At 37.2% G+C, this 16,870-nt stretch overlaps 1 protein-coding gene across 1 annotated transcript in view; it reads left to right on the plus strand.

The window, feature by feature from the left end:
• LOC139131998 (glycine receptor subunit alphaZ1-like) overlaps positions 1-16,588 on the plus strand; it is a 30,455-nt gene extending 13,867 nt beyond the window's left edge. The window contains exons 2-9 of the mRNA XM_070698353.1: positions 10,923-11,053; positions 11,782-11,849; positions 12,630-12,847; positions 13,403-13,485; positions 14,091-14,225; positions 14,960-15,189; positions 15,474-15,644; positions 15,835-16,588. Coding sequence (XP_070554454.1) covers positions 10,923-11,053; positions 11,782-11,849; positions 12,630-12,847; positions 13,403-13,485; positions 14,091-14,225; positions 14,960-15,189; positions 15,474-15,644; positions 15,835-16,170 — 1,372 coding nt within the window. The 3' untranslated portion in view covers positions 16,171-16,588. The remainder of the gene's footprint in view (positions 1-10,922; positions 11,054-11,781; positions 11,850-12,629; positions 12,848-13,402; positions 13,486-14,090; positions 14,226-14,959; positions 15,190-15,473; positions 15,645-15,834) is intronic.
• Positions 16,589-16,870: the final 282 nt, after the last annotated feature.

The following is a 16,870-nucleotide window of genomic DNA, read 5'->3' on the forward strand; positions in this document are numbered from 1 at the left end:
AATCATTATCAAGTGTGGGTTCGGTAATGTAGGTACTGTCCCGACTACATCCATGGTCTACCTTTGAACATTGGCATTAGAAATTAGTTCGTCTGATATTTAACTAAAATGTCAATCGAACAAAAAATACCAACGTTCAATACGTTATCACTTTCCCATTCCACCCAACAACCTAATCTACAGATTAAAAATCATTGAAAATTTCAGTGCACCACCTATTCTACTGATTAAAAGCCATCGACAATTTCATTGCGCCACCTAACCTACTGATTAAAAATCACTGACATTTTCAGTGCACCACTGCCTAAATGAAGTGATGTAGCACCACGAAAATAGCCAATTGACTCAAAAGTGCTGGCTAATAAGCCCGTCTTTCTAAATAGCTTACAAAAAATCTATTGATTCGAAATGATAGCAAACACTTTGAAATATATACTCCCAAATAGTCACGTGATCGGGACTTTATCAGATCCATCTCTGCATGCTCTTTCCCTTTTAATGCATTTAATTTATAAAACTCACAGTCATATGACATATTGATTTCGCCATCCAATTGTTGTTGTGAACATATGCGGGTTCTATTTTAGCTCTATTTTGGGTATCTGTGACTGAGATGTTCGAGATTGGCACCATCTTTGCGTCGATTTGTTTTACACTTTGGTGGCCTCCGTCTTCAGGCCATGCAAATAAATTGGCGGAATGCATGGATAGAGATAGGTACAACGGCAAAACATCTTATGCTTTCAATTTTAGGGAGCTCTACATTAGTTTGTTGGCAAGTAACCCCTGGTTTGATATATGAGCTGTCTTTTGTTTGACCTGATATTCATCAAAACACAACCAATAAAGCAATTTACATTGTCGCGGCGGCACCTAGGCCTACAATACAAAGACTTTGTGTTCTAGAAAAATGAAATGTCCTTTGCTTGAACTGCCATATTCCGTATCAGTAACGTCAGGGGAGTTATCGACATCAACTTTTGTAGGCAAAAGATAAAATGAAATTTGAGCTGTAAAATCCGCGGGTTCATTATCAACGCTGGCTTGACAGGAAAGAATAAATGTATCATCCAATGAAAGTGGACCACCAATTGTTAATAAAATTAGCCTGTTTATTGTCAATTTACAAGACTGATCACGAGAAGACAGCTGGAATAACAGGCCACCGATGCTCAGAAATTAGCCAATCAGAAAACAGTCTTCTTCTAAACAAATGTTATGTTCCTTGGCTATTCTGATTCGAATATAAGCTGGATTGGCTTTCAAATGACAGTACAATATCTAATGAAAAGCAGAACTAGCAATATTGACTACTAATGATTAAAGGTATACAGTCACCTGTAATCTAAATATGCCCATATATGGTCAAAGGGGCGTTCCTTGGTATTCAAAATACCCATGTGAGGGCGCTGTTTTTAAAAAGCGGCCACCCGCTTAAAATCTGTGATTGGTTAGTTTGTCTCTTTCCACGGTAACTGCTGCAAAATTGCAACTGAACAGGTGACAGTATACCTTTAACCATTCTGTTCCATTTTCAAACGTCGCACGATTTCCCATCAAGTGTCCGATGTTCACCAGGCTAGTGCATCGGGAAGCCCATAGTTATCGATTACCTATATAAAATGAAAACGTTGTCTGTATTTTGATAAGAGTCCGCTGTGTTTCTGGAATGTACAATTCATAGACAGAGAAAATTGTATGGCTTTTCCCTCGGATCAAAGAGAAAACAGCATAACCCTGTACCTTGTGATCACGAAATGCCGATAACGAAGTGAAAATTATTCCCACATTTCAAGTCCCGAGTATAAACATTGTCCGTCGTCCAGCCTCTACTAATGAGTTTAGAGATAGCATAAATAGATTGCATTAATTTTGTGAAGAATAAAGGTTTGAAAAATTGAGAATGTTCGCATTTAATGTAGTTCGCGCCTCGAAAATGAAAGACTTATTCTTGTACTTAAACTTTCATCAAGCAAACTTTAAAGCACTCTCTTTAAAAAACAAAAATAAAAAATCGGGGGGGTCACCTCGCAAATTTTTGAAATAGAGAAACGAATTTCCCAATAGTAAGTGATATGTGAAATTCAAGTAGGCCTCCATCCCTGTGATATCTCTATAGGAGAAAAAATAAAATTGGTTTTCACAAAACTGAGCCAGTGAAAACTTTATTTACTCCATGAGCTTGAAAATGAGCGCCACCAGTGGTGGGACAATTATTGTAAAAGTTTAAGAGTCTGAATATCTGTCCCCGATGCGCACTCTGCGTGATATGATATACGGAGATTATACGGAGCTTGTCAATGTATTCTGAATGCTTCTGTGGGGACTTTCGCTTAAAGATAAATCATGTAAATGGCCCTCTCTCTTGTCTTACTGCTAAAACTTAGATGTCTTCCTACGTCGGATAAATAAACCTGACTGTTTTAATCCTAGGAGAGTACGATAAAAGGCGGTTATTTATTGTCAGTATGATAGTCGAGCAAATTTTAGAACCGAAATTTATATTTAACCAACGCTCTGTTCAAAGGGAAGTACTGTTTTCGGATTTGTCGTAAAGCATATTTCATTTGAATTTCGGTTTGCCCTTTGAATTGGACATTTGCAAAAGACACATCAACAACATATTTGCTGAATTGACCGGGTGTTTCAGAACGTGGCAAAAGTTAAATCTAGATCGTGTTACATTCGTATCGCTGCATCGTAGATCATGTTAACGTTTTCTAAATAAACAGGACATGTTCTTTGGAAAAGATTGTCAGAATATGAGGTTTTGTTCCCATTGTCAAAACCTCAATGCTGATAACACAACTCCTTACGGTGACAGTTAAAAAGGGTGACACAAATCTTTTAGGGATTAACACGTAAAAGCGAATCACACGTAATGATGGCCGTTCTAAAACAACAAAATAAGGAGACACTGGGATGGTACACAGTTTCGAAATAAAAACACGTTCAAGGACGTGAAAGTGTAATATTTATTCTCATATTCTGTTCGTTTCATATTTATCATCGTATAAATAGCTCCCTTGAATTATCATACTTTTATTTTTTCAAACATTATTTATGTAGTTCGTCGGAGAACTTCCCAATGACAGTTCATCTAACTTTTTTTGAAATTTCCAACCGTTTGCTTAAACTAATTTAATCCAGTTATTACTGTTACGACAACCTGCTGCTGATGAAATTTTAAAAAATTGGTATAGTGCGTTGTGCGTAGAAGCCTTGAGAATAATAAAATGCAAATAATTATACCTGCAAATGATTGTGAAACGCTTAATATAGATGTACAAAGATGTCCAGCACACCTACCAGCACAAATTCACTGACAAGGGATTTTGCCACCGATCACATACAGCTGTCCTAAAGATAGTAGTAACGAAACTCTTGTTGTTTGAATTGTTTCAATTGTATCAGTTTCCACTTTAACAAACAGTTAGAGAAAACGATATACATTAAGCGTTACTGTTTGCCATTTTTGTTCTGGTTTTTTGAAAAACACAGTTTGTATATTCTATTTGGAAAACTACGCCGAACGCCGCGTCTTCAATTTGTTAACAGACAGCCTGTATAAGGTGTATTGTCCAATAAGATGTTCTAAGTTCAGTTCTCAATTAGTTTACTTTTAGATAATTTAAAGTTGATAATGATCTTCCCCTTTGACTAAAATTCAGTCCATAATTAATTAAATTGTCAGTGAAAACTTTGCACAATTTATTCAACGAGATGCGTTGTACTTGCAAACTGAAGGATATCATTTCATACTCCAACATACTCAAAAATGAAATAAAGAGTACATTATAACATTATCACCCAAAGAAAAAACAGTCGAACGGAAAAAAACAAAGTTCTAAGTGCTTCTGAACGCCCTTGAACTCACAAGTATTTTCTATTGTCCGATGTCAAACAAAAGAATATTAGATGAACCCGTATGTGTTGATTTGCCCGTATGTGTTGTTTTTAAATGTAGTCATATAAAATTACCAAATATGGTCACTTGTTGACATGAAGTGTTAAGTTTCTCGCTCTCTTCATGCAGTATGTGCGGATTTCTTCATTTGAGCTTGAGTACAAAACATAGAGGTAGATTGACAAGATTAATGAATTAATGGCATCACTATCAGATATAACATGGCGAATTTATACACTTTTAAATTTTTAGAATATGACTCAATACAGCAGTGGGAGATGAACCAACAAAATACTGAACAAACTAGTCTGCAATAGTGCCTTGATTCAAAATGCAGACCAAAAGTTTCGGGTTTTTTTGACGTGCACCTTCTTTTGTTTGAATAAATCCATTTTAGGTAACAGTTTCAGTGACGTCACTGAGCGATTCACACAAAATTTATTATTTTTGAGTTCAACAGCTCGACCCTTCATGGAATTTTGTAGCTAACTTAATTCAGTAAAGAAAATGGAAAATGACAATAACTCTCAGTAGGATATAGAGGGATTCATCTGATTATCAGCATATTCTTTAATTTGATATTAATAAATCCCTAGAGTCTGTCTACCGACAATGTTAAAATGCTACTGTGACATTTATTATTATCATTGCAGCTAATTTCACAATGACAATGCGTACATTAGAATGATAAATTCACGTGACTTTCACCCATAGTATTTGTATTTTTACAGGAAATCCCGTCAGGAATACACGAGTGAAGCCTTAGTGTTTATAAAAACAAGATGATTAGATCCCTCGGAAAGACATCTGTTTAATTTATTTAAGCTGTGTCATAAACAATTTAAAGACACAATAACAGTGTTTTCTATTTCATACAATTGTTCTTAAATGGTTCTAGACGTGTTTCAAAATTTAATAGCATTTTGCTTTTAGGTATTCTTATATCTGATAAAGCTGCAAAAGTTTCGCCAAGTAAATATTTGATGGTAAGAATGGCGGTTTTCAACCTCTGCTAGACTTCATCAAAAGGTCTTCTCGCAATACACATCAATTTTATCTTCAAAATGCATCACTGATTACAGATAGAATGAGATAGCTTGCATGAGATATCTGGCTAGAAAGATGTATTGTTCGCTAAGGTCATCGTCCAATTTCCAACAAACAGCGTCTCTGCGTATTACTATTGAGGAGTAAAAACGTGCAGCGTATCGCCTATACCGATAACCCTTTCACATTAGAGGTCAAACTCTAATTTGCTAATTATCAACTCCATAAAAACCAGGCAACCAAAACCATTGTTGAGACTAATCACCCTGAAGATACAAGGCTAGAAAATTAAAAACGAATGCAGAGAGTGGTGGCTTGCACAGAGAATCGAGTAATGACTATCTCTGCTTCTCTTGATATCGTTATTCATCTCTTGAAATCAGCTCATCATTTCAATAGTCCCCGAGAGTATCATTACACTTTCTCGGCCTGTTTTGTTGTTATATAAAATTATGGGTTTTGAATATATTCACACAGACAAGAAAAAGTCAGCAGGTTGTCGCCAAATTAATCCTACCTGACAGGCTATAGATGCGATCTAAACACGGCCGGTTCACTAATCTTTCAATTCTTTTCATCAAACGTTGTTGATAATTATCTACATTCGCAGTCGAGTTTTTATCATCTGTTGCAAGTGACTGAGTTACTGTCAAATTTGACAATATTGTAATTTATGAACAATCATGCATGCCATCAGAGAAAACTTTAAAGTGCTTTGAACTATTTTCTAGTAATCACCCTCCTAGTAGACTATTAATTTTTTAAGTTTAAATTATTGGAAATCATTTCTTCTGATCCCCTTAGGCAATGACCCAATTATTGGTATGTATTACAAATTCAAAGATCTCGGTTGATCAAAGTAACGCCTACACTGTTTTGACCGCGAAGACCATGCAAGAAAATGTACTACTTTTTTGTCTACTTCAGTGCAGTCACTTAACTGATGTCTATATGCAGGCCAGGAGCGGTGCAAAGTTGCTGTATTCAGTACTCGCAACCAACGGTTAAAATGTTTGCGTCGTTTGCTGCAGTCGAAATTCCGCCTTGCCAGTCACCTTCTATTCATACCGGGAATGAAAGTGTAAAGTCAATATTTGATGTTCATAAACAGACAAAGTTATGAACAGTTTTAGAACAGAATTAATTATGAACTAATGATAAAACCATCACGAAGTCATAGTCACGATGGAACTGATTCGAAACACACAATGTAAGGTGCCATTTTATTGCACTTTATGAGTCCACGCAGTGATGATAAATAAGTAAAAAGTCTCTTAGGATTTGTCCTCACCGATTAAAGCAAGTTGGTTCTGTTGTTTGAACAATTCTAGCGTGAATTTTAATGCCAGGGATTCAGATATGGTAAACTCTGCAATATATGACATTCAAAGACATAACTAACTAATTCTTCATTTTAATTGAAAATAAAAGACAACGAAAAGAAAGGATCAACGAACCAGCCGTTTATTACTCGGTTCACGGTCCCTCTATCATCATCGTCCCTGTCTTCCCTTTATCACCGGTCGGTGATAGAGGAACCGTGATAGAGGGACCATTGTTTAATCGAGCACATACCGTAAAGAGTAAAACAGTTGCGATAGATCAGTAAGATTCAATCCGATGCTCTCAACTAGTATCTCACGGAACTTTTCTAATCACGCAGTCAGACAGAGGAAGCATCTAACTCTTTCCAGCTTGATGAGATTTAAGTTAAGTCGCTGAGAAATCAGGCTGCTACAGTGGCTGTCAACAAACGTGCCTAATACCTGCCCAGGTAATAGTGTTAACACACACACAAAACTGAGTCTCGCTTTGAATGTAATGAATTGGTGTTTTGTTCCTGAAGCACAATTTCATCGTAAATTCAAGCAAATGATCAGTGATTCCGTGGACGTTTTGGACGGAAGAACTACTGGGGCACTTTTCATTTGAAGTGTGTGTATACATATGATATACCTAACGCTATTTTAATCCCCTTGTCGATTCGCTTTTGACTTCCTTTTTAAATTTGACTCATATTTCATTGTAGCATTAATTTTATCATCAGTGGACACTTTAGATCTAACGTTCTTACATCTTACATTTGGCTAGAATGTAACCTTTTGAACCCATACGACTTAGAGAAATATTCCAGGGTTTGTACTTTGTAGTTTGGATAAACCTACACCAATACCGCCCCATAAAAAAAGAAAAATCAGTTAATTCATCAAAGATCAGGCACCGTATCAGTTCATTCATCGATCTCAATAAATTCATAGCATTCACTGCCATAGTAGGCTAATAACTCCTAGCGACTTTAATTTGGACTATCCATCATCTATATATTACCCAAGGTTAATATCATTTATTAGAATTTGATCTCCAGTTTTGTACTATGAACCACAAATTGATGTTACGGGACAATTGAAATTTTAATTTGACAGCCATTTAATGACAAAGTAACAATCGATATATTATGCTATAGTTGACCGCTATTGTATGTCAAACAGACAGTTAACCCAACCATATTGCAATGATTCTATCACAATAATATTTCCGTTCCGAAATGTCGGGGCTTTTATTTGATCACAATCTTTTGTTGTTTCTCTTTACTGTGTGTCCATTTTAATGATTGTGTATCAAGATTAACGAATACACATCTTCACTGAAATTTGTAGATCCCAATATCTGTGTGACACTACGACGATAAAACTGTCATCTTATTCAACCGTTCAACAGATTGTTTAATGTTTCGATCTGAGCGTTCATTCTCTTCACGTTTACGCGCTCTTCCCAAAGATAGCGGTCACGTTATGTCTCGATCGATGCTTCATCAGAGTGGAGGCTCAATACGCTGTTCCGTAATTTTCAGTGTAATGTGTCTGACAAGCTCGTCGTCCTGATTAATTTCATTCGAAAGTCTGTGAACGACCTTGTTCTGTTCTCTTGTTGCTATCCCTGGAGGGCATGGCATTATCCAAAGTATGCACAGAGTAATATCATAACGTTGATGAAAATTTCATCTCCGCCACGTGTTGAACTCAGGCAGATATTGCATCCGGCTTACAAGATAAACGTGGACCAGACTTTCCATATGCGGTGTGATTTGATCAGCAATACACTCAAGACTATAATGTGACTATCACATCGCATATATCACCTTGACAATGTGATCGTTGCGATGCAGATATCGATCACAGTCACTCGAGACAGGTTGTCAGACATGATAAAAAAAATCGTGTAATTGATGTATTCGAAGGACACAAAGTTCCGTGTCCATGGCGTGGATTGTCAGTTTGAATCCACAACGGGAAAACCGAGGGTACCTAGTTGCCCAGGGTATGTCTTAGAGAACATTCAAGACGCAGTTAGCTGACAGAGTTCATAGAAGGCCATGAGAGACAAGGGACAAAGGATAATGAATAGAGGTTGAATATTGTGGAGAGAGATAAGGTAATGTGGGAAATTTTCATGAACCATCTTAAAAAGTAACACATATAATGAGACAAATATAGAAAAAATAATGGTTAGTGAATATCAGCGTTTAAAATATTTACGACGGATCATGTTGAATTATAGTACTGATAATGCATCTCCCTAATGTCCAGGAAAAATAAATCATTTAATCCGACGAATAAATCCTGTTGCAAACAGATGTGCCATCATTATAAGTTGCATTATGCAGAAGCATGGCTGTAGAATACGAATAAGAGGCGTGCAAATACTGGAGAGCCAGATCGACAACACAATTTTCAAACAACGAACACACAACTTTTGCTTCGTTTTTTCTGTAAAAAAAAATAACTGTTGGATATACGGAGGGACTGTTGTTATTATTACGCCTTAGAACTCAAGTATGCCTAAAATGTTTACTGCGAGTGTTCTCGCAATCTTGAAGCCACTTCTTTGCATAGACCGTAGGATACGAGTATAAATTGAATACAATACGCATGTGTTGCATACAGCTGATAACAATTGACCTGTAATAAAGTACAAGTAGCTTATAGGATTCGAACTAGCGACATACGGTTAAGATTTCACCTCGAAAAGAAGCAGCTAGCATCGAGGAGTGGTGCCGAGGGCAAAGTAGAATAATATTTCTGGTTTTGATTGATCTATTATGCATTAGTATAATTGTGGCCGTTAACTTTGGCCGCCGATTTCCAGCTTTAAGATCCTCAATCAACAACATAAAAATATTTCTACCTCAGGCTTTCTGCTGATATCGCACAACTGCCCACGCAGTTGTCCCCATAGTCGAAGTTTGTCGTTGTTTTCTGTGTCAAAATAGTTTCTTTAGATTGGCCAAGAGCAGGAAATATGCTAATCATGCTTAATGCCAATATCAGTATATCAAACAAAATTTCTGTGTACCATTGAATCGTCAGAGATCCGTATATTGTTTTAGAAAACCTCGATGTACCACTGGCTGATGTCTGCAGAGAGCTAATTTGCTGCGTATTGGAGGTTTTTAGCCAATTAGTTGGCTACAACTTATTGTTTTGTATCGAATTGCTTCCAGACAGCCAATCAGCTACTCGTAATGACAATCTACCAATCAAATGTATCATTCTGAAACTCTGCATATTGCCAGTCTACAGTCAGTGACACTTCCAGTAATCGCTCGATTTGTAATGAATTGACACTCATGCTCACTTTCAGGAATGACTTTGCACTTTCAAATAAATTTATTTTGAATATCGTTGTACCGCCGAAATTGCTGAAGTATGAAGTTACCAACCCGTGAGCTAGTGAGGGGAAGGGGATTCTGGCCACTTTACCATGAGAGTAACAAAAGTATTTTACATATATAGTTACGTATACGGTACAAGAAGATATATGCTATATATTTCTTATTCATCGTGTCCAAATATTTAATTAACAGAAAATGGCAAGAAAAAGAGAATTAAAGATAATTTCGTTTGTTTCATGAAAATGATTGGATATCAGCAGAACATCTATCAAACAGCACAAATTTAAAGTGAACTTATGAACAAACACCACGGTCTCAGTCAAACATCTAGCTTAGACCTCTCACTTGCCTCGTCTAAGCCAAAGCCTGCCGGGAATATTTGTGATATAAGGCAAGTCTTCATAGGCTTGCAAAGACAAGATGTTCGTAAGACAAATAATTACTGGTATTCAGTAAAATGGCCGTGGAGAACGAAAACGTGCAGGGAATCACTACAATGTACATCACTGAAAATTCTACTAATGATCAAAAAAGGTTTTATAAATGGGCGAATATTGATTTTCTTCCCAATGTGCTGTGAAAAGAAAAATGTCCCTTTGCAATATTTTTATGTTAGATGATAACCCTGATTTCGTCTGCTCAACCCAGGTCATACTAACCGTACGTTCCCTAAATTTGCTTCCATATGAACTGATACAGAGTGCGAGGTAAATTTACCATGCGAGGTCAAGTATCGCGCAGCTGTAACGTCAAACCACAAAGAGGCTGGTAGTATTTCAATAAGATTCATCGCTCCATAAAAAGAATCAAGTCTATAGTATATTTAAATGAAATGATATCGTCAGTTGGAGAGAAGCTGTACACGAACCGCTGCAATACGACAGCAGTAAAGCTTCATAACCACTGCCTTCATGGCGAAACTACGCATTCTGCCTATATTACACACCGTAGTAGAATAATGAATTGGAGTATGAAGTCAGTATTTGTTACTTTCAGGTATTCAAAATTTCTCCTCTTTGCCATCCCTAAGGTGTCCGTGTAAAGTCCCCATGGTGTCCATGTCCCCATAGTGTCCGTGTAGCAATATACTCCCCATAGTGTTGGTGTAGCAATGTAGTTCCCATAGTGTCCGTGTAGCAATATACTCCCTTTCCCTCCTCCAATACTTCATATTGCAATGCAATTGCCATTAGTCTGACCCTTTTCCTCACAGCAAATATTGTCGTGACCTTTAGTCACCTATGACGTCTTATCTTTACGTTTACAATTGACAATCAGCTTCAACTTATTTTTCAGTTTTATGATGGCGGTATGGATTGGGGGATGCGAATCGACAGAAGATGGTGATCTACGAGGCGAACACAGAAGAATTATGTCAAAAATTTTAGATGACAACGAAATTAGCACTTTTCGTCCAGGTTTAAACGGTAGATATAACAAATTAGGAATCGCTCTCAGCCTTGTGACAGACTTCAAACCTAGTAATTTTTTCAGTTATCTTTTTTCACTTTTATCTGAGAAATAGGTTTACAACGATATTCATCAAAATATTTTTTTATGGTTCATAATGGCCAATTGTAAACTGCGTACCTTTTTTCGTAGATTTCATACGTTTTTAATGTAAAGCAGATTTGACCTTTATGTTCCTTACAGCATCGTCCATGTCTTCGTAATATTGTATTCACTCGCTTTATTAGAATTTCAAACAATAGCGAGATTTTAAAGGCCATAAATAATAATAGACTGCATCATTTTACTTCCACGTGATTAATGTATTTTGTCTAGAATTTGATTATAGTGAATGTAAAACGTGATCTGGGTTTAAATTATTACAGATCTAATTTGATTTAGCGAAAGTTTTATGTGAATACCATCCATGTAAGATCAACTTATGTTCACTGAAATCAATAGAATACCATATTCCAGGATACGCTTATGACGTAATACTACACAATAACGAATCAGGATTTACGTGCCATTATTTAACACTGTCACTCATACCTGTTTGATTCTTTGGCGAGTATTGATGAGGGGGCACTACGATATGAGAAATAGTTTAAAGAAATGTTAATTTATACTGCGATGGTTTTGAATCTCACTGGACAATCGCTAATATTTTTGTTCTTTGTTTGTTTGCTTCTGCGCTCAATGACAGGAGATCCTGTCGACACAGAGGTGTATATACTATTGCAGAGTTTCGGGGAAATCAATCCCCTGTCCATGGCAAGTATCAGTCAATCACATCTTCTATTAAAATATCACTGTAAAGATGCTTCACAAATACGGCAGGATAATGTCTGTCATTTCAATACGATTTTTGCAAGCCAGAACGTGTAGTATGCCCGCATTTGATGTCTCGTTATGTCGATGAGTTGACCTATAAAGTGCCTGCAACATAGGAATAATTGACAACAAACTGGTGGAAAAGGAATAAGTATGAACACGAATTATACAGAGTGACTAAGTGACTGAAACGTATTAATAATCGTTTTTGCAAGCAAACACTTTAAAGAATAGGACTGAATCTCCCGCCATATTTTCTTAAGGACGCATCACAGGACTAAATCTCCCGCCTATTTACTTCAGGATGCATCACAGGCATGAAAAGAAAACGCCTATTGGGTTTTCCGTCACATTACAGGCGTTAGCTCTGAATATCAACGTAATATTTTGAGAGGGTTGTTGTGCGCTTATCTACGTCAACTGTAGTTGCATGGTTGGTTGCATATTGATACTGATGGCGATGAAATAGGTTCTGCAAAACTAGATTACGAGAATTGTGTATGCCATTGTGGACCTTTACTTTTGATAAAATGAAAAAAAAGCGAACAAGCCTTAGTAGATTCGTCAGGTATGATAAGTATATGAGTGTTTGAGTGATGGTTAATTCCCATACGAATGATGTCATTCATTTAAAAGACTTACACAATGGTGCAAGCCTGGGCCGATTTTTACGACATACTAAAAGGTGTATCTGAACACTATACAACAATATTTCAACAGGAATACACGGTGGATATTGACTTCTATGTATCTTGGATGGACGATAGATTAACACACAATACGAGCGATCTAGTTTTCCAAACGGTGGAATCCATTAAGAAGTTCTGGCTGCCAGATCTGTATTTTGTCAACGAAAAGAACGGAGCTTTACACACCGTGTTGTCAGAGAATATCGCGCTGCTACTCAAGGGTAATGGAACTATTGTTTACGCAACAAGGTATGCCTGTGAAACATGGATGTTAGCACAAAGACTGTGCTGCCTCCATGCCTGTAAACATGGATGTAGCACAAAGGCTGTGGTACCTCCATGCTGTAAAGAAACCCTTTCAACATGCTCCTTTCGGGTTTAAAAATGCACACGAACTATGTTTGCAACGTTTCTACACTTCAGTCTACATAATGTGAAGATGCTATCACACCTTACGATTCAAAAGAAACGAATGAAATGTCATGCCCAGAAGGTCGGTAGATTTTGTCATGCCGAACACGCAAACTGCGTAAAGAGCAGCTAATTAATATGCCATTATGCAAATCTTTCAAACCCATGATCATATTAATATCCACAAGAACAAAAAAATGACACAATGATGTTAAATGTTTTGATCTCACACGCTTGTTTCTACAATGAAAAATGGTTTGGAGACATCATAGGTTTTATCCTCGTATCAATGTAAAAATATTTCAGGATTCGGTGAGGATCTGAAGAAAATTTAACGTCTGGCGAAAGACTTCCTCGCATACACTTACTATCAAATTTTCATGTTTGATCTAGGCTGACATTGACTTTGAGCTGTTACATGGAACTCCAACTTTTTCCTCTCGACATTCAGCATTGCATGTTAAAAGTACGCAGCTGTGAGTATCTTCGTAACAAGTTGTCTGTCAGTGTGCCTGTCAGTCTGTGTGCCTGTCAGTCAGTCAGTCAGTCAGTCAGTCAGTCAGTCAGTCTGTCTGTCTGTCTGTCTGTCTGTCTGTATGTATGTATGTATGTATGTATGTATGTATGTATGTATGTATGTATGTATGTATGTATGTATGTATGTATGTATGTATGTGTGAACAACCAACGTACAATTTAGACCCTTTAATTCCTATATGAATAATTAAAGAAAAACAACTTCAGCATGACATCCAAGAAGCTAGGATTGGCGAAAGTTGATGGAAAGAACCCTTCGTGGAAGTAAAACGCATTGAGAGCCAAATTAGGGCATGGGAGGGCATAAAAATGCAAGATCAGTCCATGACGCAATTTTTATTTTCTACGCTTACTGATCAATGTTTCTGACCGTTACCTCGAGATACAGTAAGTTCACTGCCTTCTAATCATTAGACTCAACGATCAAATACGACAGCTTAGGGTTTTTAATCTTTAATGAGTGTTGACATGGGAATAACCCGGATGACATTATCTCGCTGAGCAAAGCTGATATGTTTCTATTGAAATTACACTTCGCACGCAGATGCTTACAATGTTGATCACGTAAAACTACATTGGACGAGTAGGAAAACACCAATCAGTGGCGGAGACATTACAGTACCGCAGTTTGAATTTACTCACAATGATACTTACGAAACCGTCGTAGGAATGCCACTAGGTGAGTTAATTAGCAAGTTTGTACCAAAACTCTTCTATCCACATCTTCCACATTTTAATACAAAGATTATACGACACAGAGAAATATCTCAAGTATTTTATTTATCAATGATAGACAGTTACATCACATAAAATGACATGTGTTGCCGAAAATTAAAAAAAATAATTTCAATTAATATTTTATAACACCGCGAATAAAAGCATTTTTCAGGAAATAAATTAGAAAAATTAATTGCATCGAATAGCACACTCTTCATTTTGTGAATCTTTGGAAATTGTCAGAGAAAAATGCTCTCTCAAAAGCTATGGATTAAATAAAATATCGACATAATTGTGATGTCCCGTGGTCGATGCACAGTGACTATTTTTCATCAAATAGATTGCGCGATTAATTCTTCCTTACAGGGAATGACATGAGTATCGGTACCTGAGGTGAAATTAACTTTTCACATTGTCAAAACGTCTCGTTCGAGAAAAGATCTCAGCTAAAACCGACACCTAAGCTTATAATCATGGATTTTACAGTGTTCATGATTTACCGCGAATCGTACTTTCAAAACAGTTCACGTCTATCGTTTAATTCCATCAAAAATGACTTCGTAATCGTCGTTTTTTTGTCTCTCTGGGAACGCTTGGATACACTCGTTACCAGGTCCCTGCACAAATTAAAGGAAGCGAGAATAAACTCTCTCGTCATGATCAGTATACTAATTACAATGTACCTCACGTTTTCAGGAAATTACTCAACATTGACTGCGGTGTTCACACTGGAACGTTCTTTGGGATTTTTCATCATAAATCTCTTCCTTCCATCGTTTTTGTTGGTCATAATATCGTGGATATCGTTCTGGTTGCACGTAGATGCAACAGCCGCCAGGGCATCGCTAGGAATTACATCCGTACTAACATTAGTGACCCAAAGCGGATCAATAAGATATATGATACCTTCACTCTCCTATCCAACGGTAAGCCATAACCTGCTGGTCGGCCCTATATGGGGGTCAGGCTAAATGCAATTTCATACAAATTACCTGTGCGCGTGCGCAAGAAAAAACAAATCTCGATGTTTATGTATCAAAAGCACTTTTCCTTCCCAGATGGTCACCACTAAATATGCAAATAGAATCATTTTAGTGTCATTTTAATTCTACTTCTGAAACAAGGGAAGCGTGTTTTATGTAAACATCTCATTAATTTCATTCCATTGTCATTTTGGGGTTATTTCTTTTCGTTTTCTTTTCTAATCAAGGCAATGGATCTTTGGTTTACAAGTTGTATTATCTTCGTATTTGCCGCCCTGCTGGAGTTTTCACTGGTCAATTATTTCTACATTCTGAGTGTTCGAGCCAGTAGAAAAGAACTTGCCACAGGAGTACCTGATCATGAAGAAGATGAAGAGAATGAAAATGACAACCAAACAGTGAGTTGATTTCACATATAAAATCAAACGTCATACCTTCATACCTAACTTTTTATGTGCTAATATTACGACATTTCTTTATGGATTTCAAGGATGTCAGCTTTGCCTCATGAAATATACGTTATATTTCAGTTTTTAAAATGATTTACACCTGGCACATGTTCAATACCATTTCAATCTATCCGAACAGGAGATGACTGAGAGAGGAAATGTCAACTATGAGTTTAATGGACCAATGATGCTTTACAAAGGAGAACTTTCATCATCGATGTCGGAACCAACAGATCTCAGATATCGTGCTGGAAGGGACTATGACGTAACCGGTAAAAACAAAGACAAAACGAAAAGAGCAAAAAAGGAAGCCATGTATAGGAGACGAGCGAAACTTTTCTTAAAAATTGCGACCAGAATTGACAAAACTTGTCGATTTCTGTTCCCCGGACTGTTCGGTCTCTTTGCCATCATATTTTGGATCGTTTACCCGACTTTACGGGGCGGCGATAATAATTTACACGTGCATTTATAGAGTCCCTCACAACAACACCTGGTTTGCTATCAAACCACGACTTATCTCCCGCGTACGCTTTCGCACTGTCAACGGTCTGGCTAATATATGAGCTGGAACCAAAGCAAACACTCGGAGAAAAAGCACGCTGGCCATCACGCCAGCTCGCTGAGCCTTGCTACACTAATCTAAAAATCATGACAGGTGAGGCCCACACTACGAAGCCAATGAGGGACTGTGAAACAGTCCACTCGCACCTGTGGGTGGATATGGAGGCAACTCTGATACGTGGATTTATAATGAGTGGTTCTTGCGATCAGTTCAGATCTGACTCCTCTGATATTGTGATCAATAGCCGATGGGACTAGGATCAAAGAACCATAAAAAGCGAGAGAGAGAGAGAGAGAGAGAGAGAGAGAGAGAGAGAGAGAGAGAGAGAGAGACTGTTTAGTCTTTAATACTCAGTTTTTTACTTAAAAATGTTGCCTTGAAAGCAAACATAATTTATTGATTGCTATAAAGATATTAATCGAAATATTAAAATTCAGCTTTAATGTTGTTATATCTGTTAGAATAATCAACCGAGTCTTCTTCCCCAGCTTAATATTATCTGCCTTTAAAGAACCCCCGATGATAGTCAACCATCGCTGTCATTTCTCATACCAACACTGTCACCGTCAGCATTATAGTCGTTCACAAACACAGACTACTGCCAGTCTTT

The sequence above is a fragment of the Ptychodera flava genome, chromosome 4, assembly GCF_041260155.1.
Source record: "Ptychodera flava strain L36383 chromosome 4, AS_Pfla_20210202, whole genome shotgun sequence".
Lineage (NCBI taxonomy): Eukaryota > Metazoa > Hemichordata > Enteropneusta > Ptychoderidae > Ptychodera > Ptychodera flava.